This window comes from Arabidopsis lyrata (genome assembly GCF_000004255.2).
Source record: "Arabidopsis lyrata subsp. lyrata unplaced genomic scaffold ARALYscaffold_4, whole genome shotgun sequence".
In the NCBI taxonomy this organism is placed as follows: domain Eukaryota; kingdom Viridiplantae; phylum Streptophyta; class Magnoliopsida; order Brassicales; family Brassicaceae; genus Arabidopsis; species Arabidopsis lyrata.
Genome location: NW_003302552.1, coordinates 19,860,730 through 19,877,336, shown reverse-complemented (window position 1 = coordinate 19,877,336; position 16,607 = coordinate 19,860,730). Strand labels below are relative to the sequence as shown.

The 16,607-nt window shown below is 32.1% G+C and overlaps 3 protein-coding genes across 3 annotated transcripts; 2 read left to right on the top strand and 1 right to left on the bottom strand.

Annotated features, from left to right (window-relative positions):
- The first annotated feature begins 426 nt into the window (after positions 1 to 426).
- On the top strand, positions 427 to 1,377 carry LOC9317803 (mitogen-activated protein kinase kinase kinase 5). The gene has a single exon (XM_002881691.2). The coding sequence runs from the start codon at positions 445 to 447 to the stop codon at positions 1,375 to 1,377; it is 933 nt and encodes a 310-aa protein (XP_002881737.1). The 5' UTR covers positions 427 to 444.
- A 7,990-nt stretch (positions 1,378 to 9,367) lies between these two features.
- On the top strand, positions 9,368 to 11,512 carry LOC9315956 (probable WRKY transcription factor 54). Its single transcript, XM_002881690.2, has 3 exons — positions 9,368 to 9,939; positions 10,439 to 10,540; positions 10,769 to 11,512. The coding sequence occupies exons 1-3, from the start codon at positions 9,527 to 9,529 to the stop codon at positions 11,265 to 11,267; spliced, it is 1,014 nt and encodes a 337-aa protein (XP_002881736.1). The 5' UTR covers positions 9,368 to 9,526; the 3' UTR covers positions 11,268 to 11,512.
- A 1,246-nt stretch (positions 11,513 to 12,758) lies between these two features.
- On the bottom strand, positions 12,759 to 16,529 carry LOC9317802 (WRKY transcription factor 55). The gene is made up of 3 exons (XM_002879842.2): positions 14,832 to 16,529; positions 13,913 to 14,044; positions 12,759 to 13,406 (listed from the first exon to the last, which is right to left on the bottom strand). The coding sequence occupies exons 1-3, from the start codon at positions 15,248 to 15,250 to the stop codon at positions 13,058 to 13,060; spliced, it is 900 nt and encodes a 299-aa protein (XP_002879888.1). The 5' UTR covers positions 15,251 to 16,529; the 3' UTR covers positions 12,759 to 13,057.
- Between the last annotated feature and the right edge of the window lie 78 nt (positions 16,530 to 16,607).

The window sequence follows — 16,607 nt, the reverse complement described above, 5'->3', positions numbered from 1 at the left end:
GTGAGACTCTTTGACAGGGTTAATAGTAAATGCCAGCTGGATTGTCTAACCCAGTCAAAGTTGGTACTATCCCTAGATTTTAAATCTTGACCGTTGATATTATTCTTACGCGAATCAATTTACATCTTAGCCAATAGCCAGACCTTCTTTATAAAAGTGCGAATCACACACTTCTTGCCGGTCTCTGTTCTTCAAGTATCGTTTGGTCGTTTATTCAAATATTAGTAACTGTTTTTTATCTTCTATTTCTTTTGATAAATGTTAAGAGAATGGGAAAACAAAATCTCTCCGTTTGTAGCTAGAATGTTAATTTTACTTTTACTTAATAACTAAATATTCATAATTAGATTTGTTAATATATTCGTCCATGAAGCAGCAGTTTCCCTATTTATAATTAGTTAAACCAAAAGAAACGAAAACCTAAAGAAAGAGATTATTATTATTATGGAGGGGAAGGTTATTGGAGATCTGACTGAGTCTTCATTGAAGATAGTCTCTGTTCTTGACAAAGGTATCTACGGCTCTGTGTCCAACAACAAGAATGATTCAAACTTGGAGAAATCTTACATGAAGAAGACAAGTACGCTCAAACATTCCGACAATCTCGAGAGGGAGCTTAAGGCCATGCTTCACTTCCACACCAATCCCTTCATCGTCCAAGCTTCGTGCCCTCATCTTCACTTCGAGTGTAACACCAAAAGCGCGACTTTGTGTTACATCTACATGGAGTATGCGTCCTTAGGCAATCTCGACAAGATGATCTCTGATGCCGGAGGGAGATTGCCTGAATATAGTGTCAGACGTGCCACTCGTATGATCCTACAAGGACTCAAGGCTCTTCACTCGGAAGGTTACGTTCATTGCGACCTCAAACCCTCCAATGTGTTTGTCTTCCCTTCCAACACTCCTGGAGAGCCATGGGATCTCAAGCTTACTGGTTTAGGCTTATCCAAAGGCAAAGAGCCTACTATGGACTCTAGCCTATCGTTTCCTGGAACCCTCGAGTACATGCCGCCTGAGGCCACCGCTGAACGGTATAGGTTTTCTGGGCCGGACTTATTGGTCGGACCGGCCCGTGATATATGGTCGCTAGGGCGTACGGTTCTTAAGATGTTTGGGGGTGTCCCTCATGAGATGGGAAACTGTATCGCGTGGAGAATAGAAGGGTATCTCTCTCCAGCTGCACAAGACTTCTGGAGGCAGTGCCGTACGTGGCGACCTACAGATAGGCCCACCGTGGATAAGCTCTTGGACCATCCTTTTGTTGCTGAAAAACTTTCATCCTTTCTTGAGGTTCCTTTCTTTCATAGAAAAGGATATTATAAGATGTGTGAAGGATTCAATCCAAAACCTGGAGACATTAACTGGCTCTTCTGATTGCTAAGTGTGTATTTAGGTTTCATTAGTTGCGTTGACGTGGTTACTTGTTATGCAAGAAAACAATCGTGACTCTGTTTTTTCCAACTTCCCTTTTTGATTTTTTGAGTTTTTATAGCTAGCCTAGCTAGTGTGTATCTCTCCCTACTCCTAACGTTTGGCACACGTCATGTGTTCATCCATTATTCAGGGATTATTATTCAAGTCCAATGTTTCAAAATATACTTAATTTTCCTGGTTCCGGTACCGACTAAGTGTTTTGTTAATAGGATTTGATTCAAAAGAAAACAACTTGGTCCGGTTAAATCTAATACAATATAGCCGAGAAGTATCGAGTGGTTAAGCTCAGGTAAGCCGTAAAGCGTAGAGAAGAAGAAAAACAATCTAAAGATGGTTATATAAAGGGAAACACTCTAGGAAGATAAATGCTCTGTTTCCGCTCTTCTTCAATACCACTTCACCATTATTCACGAGCTCAATTCTTTTTGTGAGAGCTTCGTGTGTGTATGTTATAACCAAACTACAACTGGATTTCTTGATCTTTTGGCCTAGCCGTAGGGATAACTCGTAAATCTACTGTGTCGCTCTTTTTCACTCAACCATCGGTTCTTTGATTCAAAACCTGAGATCGGATTTGATTGTTGCGTGGAGTTATGGTAGTTTGATCAAAAATTATGACAATAACTATAAACGCTAAACCTAAAAACACTTTTATTAGAAACATATCAAGTAATCTTTACATACTCCACTCGATCATAATGCCAATTAACATGTGCTTCTTATAAACCCTCCGAATTACTATGAATTTAGTTTTAGCTGGACAATATATACGCACAAGCTTTTAGCCCTTCGTATATATCAGATTAATTTCTACTTTATTTTAGCAAATGACATTGATTAATAGCATATTTTACTGTTATGTCAATTATTTTTAAAAACAAAATATGTGTTTGTTTAGGAAATAGTTATATGGAAATATATGTGGTGCAAAATCCCAATCTAAAATAAGAAAGCAGAATATTTTATTACAAAAGCAAACCAAAAACAGAGTAATAAAGATAAAACAATCAGAAGAGATCATCATGTCTCGATAGAAGTCTCCAAAAGAAATAATTAGAACAGCCCTAGCTGCCTGAATTGTGGTGGCCTCATCAGATACAACGTGGCAAGAACTTGAAACACCTATAAATAATGGCAAATATCGAGACATAAACCTCCAAAGTAGAACGAGAACCGCACCGGTGATGAGACAGAAGAACAGAGACAGTGCGGTAGTACGTCGGTCTCGCCAGCTAAAGAGTAAGAAGAGTCTCTCCACCAGACTAGAGACATGTCCAAGAACACTCTAAACCTCTACAGCTAATCTCCTCAGCTTATCATACCCCAAACTCACAATATCTGATCGTCTAGAAGACAAGAATGTGTCAAGCTCTTCGTCGAGGTCAAACTCTGGAGTTGTCTGGGACAAAGTCACATCAAGTGCGGTGGCATGTCTGAACTATAGAAGTAGAAGAATAGACCAGTGAAGAAGACGAGAAATGGTAGGAAAAAGACTATGCATAAAAAATTTCCATCGAGTCTTAAGAAGAAATATATGATGATGTAGTAAAACGATTACATTACATAAATAGTAAAACAAAAATCTATGTAAGAAAAATTAATTTAATTAGTTTGGTATATATAGTTATAAAGCATTGTATAATTTATTATATTAATTCATACTCACACAATTCATGAGACTTTCTCTATTATATAGTGTTTTATTAGACTACTTCTTGGGGTTTATGTTTTGATGTTAGGTTCCTCTAGTTTTCACATGTGCTTCTTATAAACCCTCCGAATTACTTTTAGTTTTATCTGGACAAAACACGCACAAGTACAAGCTTGTAGCCCTAGTTAATATTCTTTCATAGATGATAATTTAGGGGTCGGATAATTCTACTTTACAGTAGCAAATGACATTAAATAACATATTTAACTGTTATGTCAGTTTTTTTGTAAAAGGAAATATGTGTTGTTTAGGAATTAATAATGTTGGGATTGAGAAATTTTATTCATTTATAGAGCTATTAATTTATATACATCTATAAATTTTATTAATTTACACAGTATGCATTTATCCTAGTTCGAACTCATTGGTTTCCATACTTGGTTACACAATATGCATTTGTGGTTTGCTGACAGCCTCTGGTTTTCTAGCATACCTATCTTGGGCTTCCACAGTTTTGTATTTGTAGTCTCAAATCACTACAGAAATTTGCAGATTCATGTTGCACATGAAACTCTCTTTTGAAACAAACGTTAGTCGTGCTAACAATAACGAATATCATAAACGATTAAAAGTAAAATACCCTAATTCAATAAAATCAAAACACCAATAAAACTAAACATTTATCGTCATTTAAAAAAAAGTAAAAAACAAACTAGCAAACAATATACAGTAAAACCTCTATAAATTAATAATATTAGGACCATGATATTTTATTAATTTATAGTGATATTAATTTATCTATAAATTAATATTTATTAAATTATAATGTAAATTAATATTTATTCATTTATAGAAAGTTTGTTTTAACTTAAAAAAATATGAGTTAAACAAATTTGATCTTAATAAAAATAATGCTTTGGATGTTATAAATTTATAGTTTTAGATTTAAACATTTAGTATTAAGAAGAAGAAAAAATGTCTTTGACTATAGATAACAAAGATTATAGATGAATTCACATATACAAATTATATACATAAGTTCAAATTTATGAATAGTAATCTCAATTGTTGTCTTTGAACATATATTCGACAATTGAAATAAAATTATGCATATTCAAAATAAATAAAAAGCTTACGAAAAAATTTAGCTATTTTATTGAAAAAATTATAGACGATACAACAATATGATAGTTTTAAAACACAGCATAACATTTTTTATATAAGAAAAGTTAGTGATGAGATCTAACATAAATTCATTTAAAACAAACACTAGAAATATATTATTTATATATATATATATATATATATATATATAAAATATGTAAATTTATATGATTATTACTTATGATATTAAAAGGACCATATATTTACATAAGAATTCCAAAAAAATTATCATTTTATTATCTTATCAAAATTCGCTTATTTATACATTGGCCCGACTTGGGACCGGAAGAAATTATTATTTTATAGTGTTTATTAATTTAGTAGAGTTTTAATTTATAGAGGTCTACTGTAATAGTTGTAAAACATATATATTTTATTTTTTGAACAAACGTTGTAAAACATTTTTTTTTTAGAACTCTACAAAATTGTTAATCAAAGTTTCAAAATCAACGATTCTAACCAATATTTCAAAATAAAATTACAACTTAATAATGATTTCTTGCAATTTTGAGAAAAAAAATTGGGTAAAAAATTCAGAAAGAGTAGAATTAAAAAAAAAAAAAAAAAAAAAAAAAAAAAAAAAAAAAAAAAGTAAAAGCATGAGTAATTTTACCTTAATTAGAAACATTAAAGAACAGTTTTATCACTGTAAATCACAACAATCACATATCTATTCAGCCATAGACCCTAGTTAATATCATTTTATATATGATAGTATTAACTTAACGAAAATCGAACAAAATATACAAAGAAAAAGTTCAGATTTCATTGGTCGTGCTTCTAGAATCAAGCTGATTTATTAATTGATTAAATATTTAAATAAAAAGTGATCTGACATGCTAAATAGATAATTGATTCGGAATATGGAATTTCCATTTGCATCTAAGGAGACTCTATGAAAATGTCTTTGTCAGGGAGTGAAATAAAAAAGAAGCTTCCTATATATTGCCTGCCTCAAGGTCTGACGACCTTTTGTAAAAACCATATTTAGCTTTCCAAAACTCATCATCATCTTTTATAACTTTTCCAAAATGTTTACCCAGAGTCTTCCAATATACAGTAATTGCTGTCCTCATCAGCTACACATACGAAGCTTCCTTTTTTTTTTTCTTTTTTCGGCTCCTTTGTCTTTAATATATATGACAATCAAGTGCTAATAACCTTCATGACAAGTAGAACCAATTTATATAAAGTTTTACAAGTACGTACTACGTATGACAAAAACATGTTTTAAACTATCGTTTAATTTTTCTAAAGAAATGTATGGGTACCAAACTACCAATGTACATGTTATATAGTTGTTCGAATATCCAATAATAATATCCAAACTAGTTTTGAAAAATAAAATCTGGTAGTAAGTGATAACTATCGATAAGCGAACATTAATGTCTCGCATACCAGTTAAGTTATTCATATTATTATAACAGGCTAGCTAGTTTCGATGAGCAGACACTTTTGACAATTTGTCGATATGTTTGGCCGGAAGTTCTCTTTTCTTTCCATGGCTCCGTTTTCCGTAGCATCCAGTGAATGATTATTACTATTTTAAAAAGATATTCTTTACTTTTTAGTTTATTCACAAAATACATATTGAAAAATTAAAACCTAAAACTTCAAAAATATACAAAACTCACGTACTTAAAACTTACCGAAATAAGAAACAAATGGTTATTGGTTTGGTTCAAAATTTATGAGTGATATCAGATGTCAGCTCTACTAGATATTAAAACATAATTGATAAAATGCAGAATGGAGAGAAAAAAAGGTATGATTCCAAATTTTTTACTAAGGATGCAATTTTGTGAAACCATGATTCATCTTTAGTTAGTACGTTATAAGTTTAGCTCGAAATATATTTTACGCTCAATGATTCTTGATTCTCAGTTTGAAGGTTTCGTCGTTCTGTAATGTCGTCAACTGGAACAAGACAAAATAAGATTTTGAAAACGTGATATATGTGGTACATGCCGTTAACAACGTATAACGTACATAATTGTATATTTCTAAATTAAATCTCAAGATTGGTGAAGTGTATCAAACCATTGTTATAATACTTGACACTTGGCAAGTGTATCACCACTTTAATTGAATCTCAAATATTACGATTTTTTTAAAAGGCAGGTGGACTTAAATATAACAAATTTATAGGTAATTTGTTAAAAAAAGAAACAAATTTATTGGTAATTATAAGTTTCTTATAACTGGCACGACCAGGATATCCAAGAGCACCGGCTTTTGTATATGTTTTGGGAATCATGTCTTTTAATTTTAGCGTCCCTTCTTACATTGAACTACCTTTTGGCTACATATGTGAAGACACAATCAATAGTTGATCATAAACAACTTTTTATGTGTATGTGAATATATATATATATATATATATATATGTTTGAATTTGATAATCTTATAAGATAAAGAGTGGGTTCAGATTTAGTAGTGACAGAACTCAGACAATAATAGAACCGATCAACTAGCCAAAATATAAATACCAGAAGAATACTAAATAAATAAAAAGTGTACCTGGTTGAAATCAAATGCCGACACCCCTAGAAATAAAACAAATCACTAGGTTACAAAAAATGGTTAATGCAAAAGTTCATAGTTTGAGATCCGAGTAGTGATCGCTATATGGGATTTAGTTCTAAATACATTAAAGATTAAAAAACTAGAGGCTGCCGTAAAATTAGTGGAACTAATTAAGAAATAAAATAAAGTAATAATGACCATAATTATATAACTATGAGTTGGATCTAGTTGAATTATTGACGTGTTCTACTTTTTAACTTTTATTCCTGTTGATTTTTTTTTTGTATTGTTTAAAATGTATGAAATTAGATTCGTACGAAGCAAGGACCGCCTCTTGCGAATTGATTAATAAATTATCCTTGAGAAAAGAAATCCCCGATTGGGTATAGCACGAAATAAGGTTCAACTTACACATTTAAGAACTATATGTTTTGCAGATAAAAAAAACTAAAATAATAATTTTAAAGTTCGTGACAGATCAATATCCAGAGTAGTCTTAACGATAAGTAGCAATCCGTTAATCGAGGCCTCTTGGTTAATTATTTTATAAGACAACTCAGCGTGAGATTAGATTAAGCACAAAATGATGTATTTATAATAAATTATTATTATTCTAATAACCATTTGTCATTTGTCAATAGTAGTTCCCTAATCACCGTTGACCTTTCTCTCATCATCTCAATAATTTAACATTTGAATATATAACTAGTGTCCATATATATTTGACAATCTCTACATATGATTAATCAGTTGGGATTTATAGATAAATGCCGAATTTGGATGAGTAAACGAAGAAGTAAAACACTGGACATATCACATATTTGTTGGTAATTCAAACGGAGAAATAACACATTCGTCTTTTTACGATCGAAGTCAATTACTACAACATCAAAAATATCACGACACAAGTTTTTTATTTATATCGTTACACAATTATATTCCATAAACATTTCATTGTCCCACCATTATACAGTACTGATCATAATTATTCTTAATCTAGTCTGTTTCGTTAAGTTGTATATATAATAATTAGTACAGCCGTTTTGCTTTTATTTATAATTGAAAAAGTAAGCGTATAAGTGTGATAATTAGAGAGAATTAATAAGCAAACAAATGGATTTGACTCTTATGGATTTTGATTTATTTGCGAGTGGATGCACAATGTGGACTGAAATTATTGTGACTCCGAGGAGAACTCAGTGGCACCTGCCCCCTCAATGCCGTCACAATATCTCAATTCCAAACAAATGTCTAATAAAAAAAAAGTTAAATTTGTTTTATGCGTTAATAAAATAAAATAATTCAACTAACCCAAAACAACTCATTTTTATGAAACGAAGTTATTTTCATTCAAGATCAAAATGTGTTCTTTCTTATGATCATATGATAGGTTTCAAAAGAGATGACTTACACGAATATTACAATAGTTTCACGAGTATTAATTAACATATGTAAACTAGTGACAGTTTCAACAAATTTTTAATCTTTTTGTTCAGTCCAAAATTCATATATTTTGTATAGAATCCCAAGTACTGCCAAAACGATCAAGGCCAAGCAAGCAATAGGCTGACATAAGCTAGAGTGTGACTTGTGATTGTAATGGTTTCAAATCTCTCTTTTACCAAATGATCCAAAACATTAATTATCTACTAAAGTACATTTCCGGCTTTTTTAACGGCAGTTCTACAAAACATAAGGATAAACTTAAATAACGTTGGCTTAGTATAATGAGATTAATCTTGATTACTACTTTTAGATCCGAACTAAGCGGTCTCACCACAATCTATATATATTTTGTTTATCATTTAGTAGTAGCTAGTCTATCTATTACAAAATTCAACAATGAGAATATTCACAAGGATCCTTATACTTTCGTAAATGCGCGACAATAAACATGTATAAATAAATTGGTTATGAAAATTCTATATAGCAAAACATATAGAGGCATATTTTACAGTCGTATTTTACCAACTTCCAAATAAAATTACGAGCGAGATTTACAAAATTGTAAGAATATTATTATGTTTTAGCCTTTTAGGACTATTTGCCCCAATTACTCTTAAAAGATATTAGTGGTTGGTCCAATATGATATATATATATCTTGTCAACATTTATCCTCTTTAATTATTACGAAAAAAAAAAATTTCTCCTCTTCATTTTTTTTCTTTTCTTGAAAGCGAATTTCATGCCCGTGGAAAAATAATTTGAATGTCATAAAATATTATTTATATAACTCTTATATCCAAGATAAAGACAAAACATTTTTTCCCAATAAACATTTAAAAAAACCAACCAAGTTGTTGGATCGTTTTCATTAGCAATTAAATAAATCCGCGAAGAAAGGAGAACAAAAAAAAAAACCCACCATTACCAAGCCATCAAACGTGTTACGGAGATGGGTGATGTCATTCCACATCATCTATGTGACATAAGCAAAGCTTTGGTAAGCCAATGGGTGAATAGGTATGTTACAACTTTCCAATTATAACCTCGAATCCATGACTAAATTCATAACTAAGTTTGTTACTTTCCCATTATACCCTTTATGTTCATTATAATGCATAAGCATCTCTCTCTTTCCTAAGCATCTTCCTTTGATTTTTCTCTCTCACTCTTGATCAGGAAAAAATCTATTTTCTTCTCCTCCACTATATTACAACAACATTTCTTCATTCTCAAATCATCATACCAAAAACCTAAAAAAAGTTACATATCGATTATATCTTTGTAACCAAAAAAAAAAAATTATGGATTCAAATAGTAACAACACCAAATCCATAAAGAGAAAAGTTGTCGACCAACTTGTCGAAGGCTATGAATTCGCTACTCAGCTTCAGCTTCTCCTCTCTCATCAACACTCTAAACAGTACCACATCGATCAGACCCGTCTTGTTTCCGGGTCGGGTTCAGTTTCCGGTGTTCCAGATCCCGTTGATGAGCTCATGTCTAAGATCTTGGGATCTTTCCATAAAACTATTTCCGTTCTTGATTCTTTTGATCCCGTCACCGTCTCTGTCCCCATCTCCGTCGAGGGTTCATGGAATGCTTCATGTGGAGATGATTCGGCGACTCCGGCGAGTTGCAACGGTGGAGATTCCGGTGATAGTAAGAAGAAGAGATTAGGAGTTGGTAAGGGTAAAAGAGGATGCTACACTAGAAAGTAAGTGAAAAAAAAGTTGAATTCGAATATCAATTTATTCTTTTTAAAATTTATTCGTGTTTAGTAATTTAATCTCCTTTTTATGTTGATTTTATTTTAAACTTTTTTCATTTCAATTTGCTATTTTTGTCTATGGATTCCATCATATAGTGTGGTTGCCCCATATAAAAATGACTAATCGTAAAGGCTAAAAGGATATGAATTTGTTCATATATAATGTATAGTGCCTAATATATAACATGCCACTATATATTAAAAATATAATCACTATTTGTGTTAATGGTAGTGATAAGGAATCGTATGAATACGATTGATCTGATAGGGCCAATCAATGCTGACTATACCATGGATAACCGAATCTTGTTTAGTTTCAATTAGTGTTGTGATTAATGTGTTACAAACAAGAATTATATTATTTACCGTGGATTTGTTTGAAATTAACATAAAAGGCAAAATGATATAGCCGTAAATTAACAAATTTGTAATTTATTATTTGCAGGAAGAGATCACATACAAGGATCGTGGAAGCTAGAAGTTCTGAAGATAGATATGCTTGGAGGAAATATGGACAAAAGGAGATTCTTAATACCACATTCCCAAGGTCCTTAATTACTCCATATAGATATATGTCTATTTATGTATATATATAGACACAAGACATTCATAATACTTTCTTTCTTTTTTGAACACCAACATACATAATACATATAAACATGTGGTCAAATCATTTTTAAACCAGGGATCTAAAGCCGAAACATATTCAGACTTCAAGTCACTATGTGAAGTTTGCAATGGCCTAAATCAAATTATGCTTTTTAATGTTTTGCAGAAGTTATTTTAGATGCACACACAAGCCAACGCAAGGATGCAAAGCAACAAAGCAAGTACAGAAAAAGGAGCAAGACCCTGAGATGTTCCAAATCACATACATTGGCTATCACACATGCACTGCCACTGACCAAACACACACGAAGACCGAGCCTTTCGATCAAGAAATCATTATGGATTTGGAAAAGACATTGGCTGCAAGCACTGTTCAGAACCATGTCAATGCTATGGTGCAAGAGCAAGAGAACAACATCAGTAGTGTGATAGCTGTAGGCGCAGGCATGGTTAAGGAGGAAGAGAATAACAATGGTGATCAGAGTAAAGATTATTGTGAGGGCTCTTCGACAGGTGAGGACTTGTCATTGGTTTGGCAAGAGACGATGATGTTTGATGATCATCAAAATAACTACTATTGTGGTGAAATCAGTACTACTTCTCATCAATTTGGTTTCATCGACAACGATCAGCTTTCCTCCTTATTCGACTCATATTGTGCCTGATTATGAAAGAACAAGTGCTATATGAACATCCAAATCTGGATTGATGAATCATCATCAGGTTTTCTCTTCGACTTTGAGTATGTTTAGTTTAATTTAATGTTTTTGTTGTATGTTTGATCAAAACACCATATATACTTGGGTCTCTTTTCACATAAGTACTGTTTACATTTTTTGACTTTTGTAAACTGACACTAGATAGATGTTTGTATCGGATTATTCGCATTCAAATGTTTTTGTTTTTGTTTTTTCTTCTTTTTCACAAGTTCATTTTGGATACATCATGACACTATAAAGATGGAAAAACTTTAATGGATTACCAATTAAACTTAGAATTAAACCAACCTCCATAACTGCGCGATATCCTCTAGATATAATTATTGTTGTTTCTTTATGATTATTATTAGTGCTTTTATTGTTGGATTCGGTAAATTTTCATCCAAAAATATGATAGATGAATATGATTACCGAAAGAGTGTAAAGAGACTTATCCATTCAAATTGCGGCTATGAATGTTTGGTGCAAAAAAGGAAGAAATTGGGACAAATGCATCTTGGAATGGTCGTGCTTGTCTTTTTGTTGTTGGCATGTTACCTTTACGGCTTTACATAAGCATCACCGTGTACACTAGGGCATTAATTAATGCTTGTTAGAACAATAAAACAAAATAAATTAAGTTATAATGTTCTGTATAAGTATTTTTTTTCTTATACAAACTAAATTTACTTTACCCTTGTAATTCGAAAAATCAAACGCTATAAATTTTTTTTTTTTATAAACCCTATCGGCTGATCCGGTCAATCCGGTAAAAACACACCGAAGTACTATAACTCCATAAATGTTTTTTAATTTTTAACTTTTAACACAATAGATGTCTAAATTAAATATTAATGACTTTTATATACTGTTTCACAATGTACTGCTATAAAAAATAATTAGAGAAGAAAGTGTCTTCTCTATCGACATAACAAACACACATGATGAACAAAAAGGCAAAGCAAAGGCCCTTTCATGAGCATGACGACGGTGAAAGGACCATCGCTTCCACTCGAAGAGCTTGTTTAGACACGGACCACGTACACCTTTTCTAATTATTTCGATTCTTTAGTCTGAGAAAAGACAACAACAAGAAGAAATAAACACCAACAAGTTCATGACAATTTGTGAGAAACTGACAAACTAACAATTTCCCACCTAATTATTTTAAAAGAAATTACTTTGTTTATGTAAGATTTAATTTGTTGAATATATATTTAATTTACTTCACGGCCTAATACTGTTTTTTTTTTCTTCAACAATATGTATTACGTGAGTTTACGGTGTTGTCAATTCAGGGAAAAATCTAAATGATATATATATATATATTTTGGTATCAAACTTAAATGAATCTTAGAAAAACTAAGAAACTTCTAAGATTTCTCTTATTAATCAGTGAATAACTAATTCTTCAAACATATTTATATTTATAGTCATTTTTATTTTCATTCCTGGAAAGATATGCTTGTATAATTAGAGAATGAGAAGAAAACTATGAAATAATGAAAATACATATGTAAAAACCACTAAATACAAAACACTTTTTCGTTGTCAAAGAAACAGAACTACCCTAGAAGACATGTTTCTCATCATTAGATCCCATTTCACGTGTAATATGCAAAACTTTAATAATAAAAATAAAAATAAATTAAATTAACAACATTTTTGTTAATGTTGTCACTGCATCACTACCCATATATTAAATCCGCATAACTTAATGTTTTAAAAAATATTTGTTTTCGATCTGTGGATGAATCCTATTTGTTTTCGTCACCGTCGTCCAGCTGCCGGAAACGCTGATGATGTTGAGATGGATCGTTGATAGAAAACATGAAATCCATGTTGGTACCGACCCCGCCGCTACCAAACATAGCATCAGCCATGTCAACGACAGCAAGACCGTAGTCAACGGAATGACCTGTGGTGACGGATGGGATTGGAGCGGTGGGAGCGGCAGAGGATGCGGTTGGGGCGGTTGAGTAGATGTGGCAAGTGTGTGAGCCACGGTATGTAACTCGGAAGGTGAAAGGATCGTCGTTGAGGCGTTGGACTTGTTTCTTGGCTGGGCAATTGTATAGCTTTTGGTGGGTGCACCTATAGTACGCCCTGCAAAATGGTTTATTATTTTTTAAAATATCGAATTAAGAAATTTAATAATCTTTCATCTAGTATATGATAAGCAAGTACGTAGTTAATGATTGATATAGACTAAAGGCAGATTTTTATATGTACTTATAACATCGAAGTTTCAACTTCCAGCTGAACTTTACTAGTAATAGGTAATTTGGTCGTTCTATTAATTATACTAATAAACTTTGTGGTTAAGAATCAAAAAAAGACTGATTACAACATATGATGTGATGTAAATATGTATATCTAGGATAGTTAACTAACTAAAGAACCTCTTGTGACCTTATATATAAAAAGATATTATTATACGTATGGATCCTTTGACTAAATAATTAATGCATGTACTCATTTATTCTACATTGCTAATCTAGAATCTTTGACTAGTACTGGACGAAAAGATTATTTCCGACTTCCAACTAAACTTGGGTTATATTAATCTCTCTCATATAGTATAAATAATTAAATTAGTGAAGTTAAATTACCTAGGAAACCTAGAGCCAAGAATTTCCTTTTGACCGTATTTACGCCAAGTATGGTTATCGTCAGGTGGCAGATCTGTGTTCCCTGTCCTTAGCGCCGCCACCAACACCGTTTGTTGTTCTCCTTCGTCCTTCCTAAATAATGTACTCATGATTTAATCTACATTAGTACATACGTACGTACTGCAAATTCAATTATTATTGGTTGAGAAAAAGTCATATTAAACCAAAAAAAAAGTAATTTGAACGTGAAGTGGACTTGAGGCGGTTTCCACTTTTGGCTAACCTAGTCACATGTAACTGGTTCAACCCACCTCTGCGCTTTAAAGAGTTAAAAAATGCAGACCAAAAGGAAAAAGAAACTTGAAAGTGGACTAATCAATCATCGAATTTTGATTTTAGCCTGGTACTGAATTATAAAAAGGTTTAGATATGTTCTTGCTTTAATATTTGGTAAAGTTGGGGGATAGAAGTGGATAGAAGTATATATATATATATACAATATATTCTCACTTTGATGTTCTGATTTAATTTGATTATGTTATCATTCATAATATTTATATCAAAATCTCATGTTTTTGAAAAATGATTATGATATATATAAGTACATCATGATAAAAAAAAATTTGTATCTAAGAAAATAAATATGCAAAAAAGTTTTTAAAATTTCGTGATAATTGAACAAAAGCTTTGTTCAGCTCAAATATATATATATATATATATATATATATCAATTCATGATTATTGTTATATTCCGTCATTTCATTATTCATCTCATACACCATCCATTAATTTTGTTTACGTTACATACGTTACCAATTTTGTTCTATGCATTCTGTTCCATAATATTATTTGTTACATGTATGGCACAAATTATACTTTTATTATAAATTACCAGATAAAATAATAGTTATATAGTTACCTTCTCCGCTGCCTTGGCGTGGAGGAACCGCTAGCGCCGGATCCTTCTGCTGCAGCCGTCAAATTCCTTCCACCACCACCATCAACGGCCATGAGCTGCGTCTGAAACATGGCCTCGGTTCCTTCATGAGATGACGTGGACCCGCCACACCTTAACCAATACTCTTGCATCAAACTCGGTTCCATCTGCATTAACATCTGGTTTGCAACGGACGCAACCACCGGTTTGAGTTGGTTCAACGCGGTCTCGGAGTTTCTAATCTCTAGTAACATCTTCAGCCGCTCGTTTGCATCACTGAATGTCTTTGCGATTTCGTCAAGAGAGGTTGATAGCGATTCCGGTGGCTTTTCCGGTAAGCTGGACTCGAGCGTTTTAACTAGTTTCATTCCGTGGAAGATCATTGACATTACCTCTTCCATTTGGTAACTTATTTTTTATTTACGAGTACATGTTTTTAAAAATTTATGCACACATATATATATATATATAGACGAAGAGATACGTACATGACGGTTAGTCTTATGCCCGAACAGTTTGCTTCCATGTTGGTTCCAACTCTATTGAAATTTTGAATATGTAGATTATTCAAAGACTGTAATTATTTTCTTAAAGCGACATAATACCATTTCCTATACTGTTTTTTTTTTGCGTTGGGTTAGCTAAAAATGGAATTTTCTTAGTCGCCAGGTAAAATATGTCCAAGAATCAAGAGCAAGCTTTTAGGCTATTTCACATTGGGAAACAACAAATATTTACTAAATAACGCTACAAGTATACTTGTTTAGCAAAATTCAAACCAAAGATCTAACTACAGTGATAACCCATTGACCCGGTAGGAGATACTTAGGATGGGTGAGTTCGTTTTTTGTTAACACGGCAGAGGAACTGGTAATAACATTGACCAAGTCATGGTCTTCTATGGTTTAAGACAAATATTAATAATGTTTATTTCTTTCTTTCAAATTTCAACATTACAAGATTTTCTTAGAAGTCTAGACGAAGACTTAGGATTTTCAATGCTGAGACTGTTGAACTTTTTTCTTAAAGTGGAGACACATAAGCTAAGAAATTTCTAAGGCGTTGAAGCAAGTTTGGTAAGTTTCTTGACCAATCCTAAATTGTTTTTTTTTTGGATCCGAATTATGTCTTATTAATTATAATTAATTAGCCCTTACAAATTTTATAAACGTGCCAAATATGATTAAACATTGTACTATGTAATTCACATATATTTATTGTTGTCCAAAAATTTCATGCAATTATTAACATATCTTCAATAATTGTACAAACAATCATATATGATCCACACACTACGAACCGGTGTTCAAAAGTTTTTTGGAAGACTGATATGACACGTGTCCAGAGATACTCAATGATTTAGACAACAATGGTTCGTTAATAGAATTAGAATAATCAGAAAAGTGTTTACCCAATTATAGTGCAAGCGCATTTTATTGTCCCATTGAAGTTTATGATTTGATCTTAAATTCGAGCTATCATTTTGCTTAAATCTTGTTATTTATTGTGCATCTTTCTACAAACTACTACTAGCTAGGTTAACTTTCGTTAAACATTCCAAAACCCAAAAAAGATTGGAATAACTAGAAGGGGATTAATTTGCACAAGAAACCCATTGGACAAGGAATAAGCCCAAAAAACAATATACGGCCCACCGCCTATGAATTTGGGCCCAAAAATATAAAATGTCAACAGATCCAAACTCCATGACGTCTTATAAGTAAATAAACAACACGAATTGTAACAACGAAACACGAA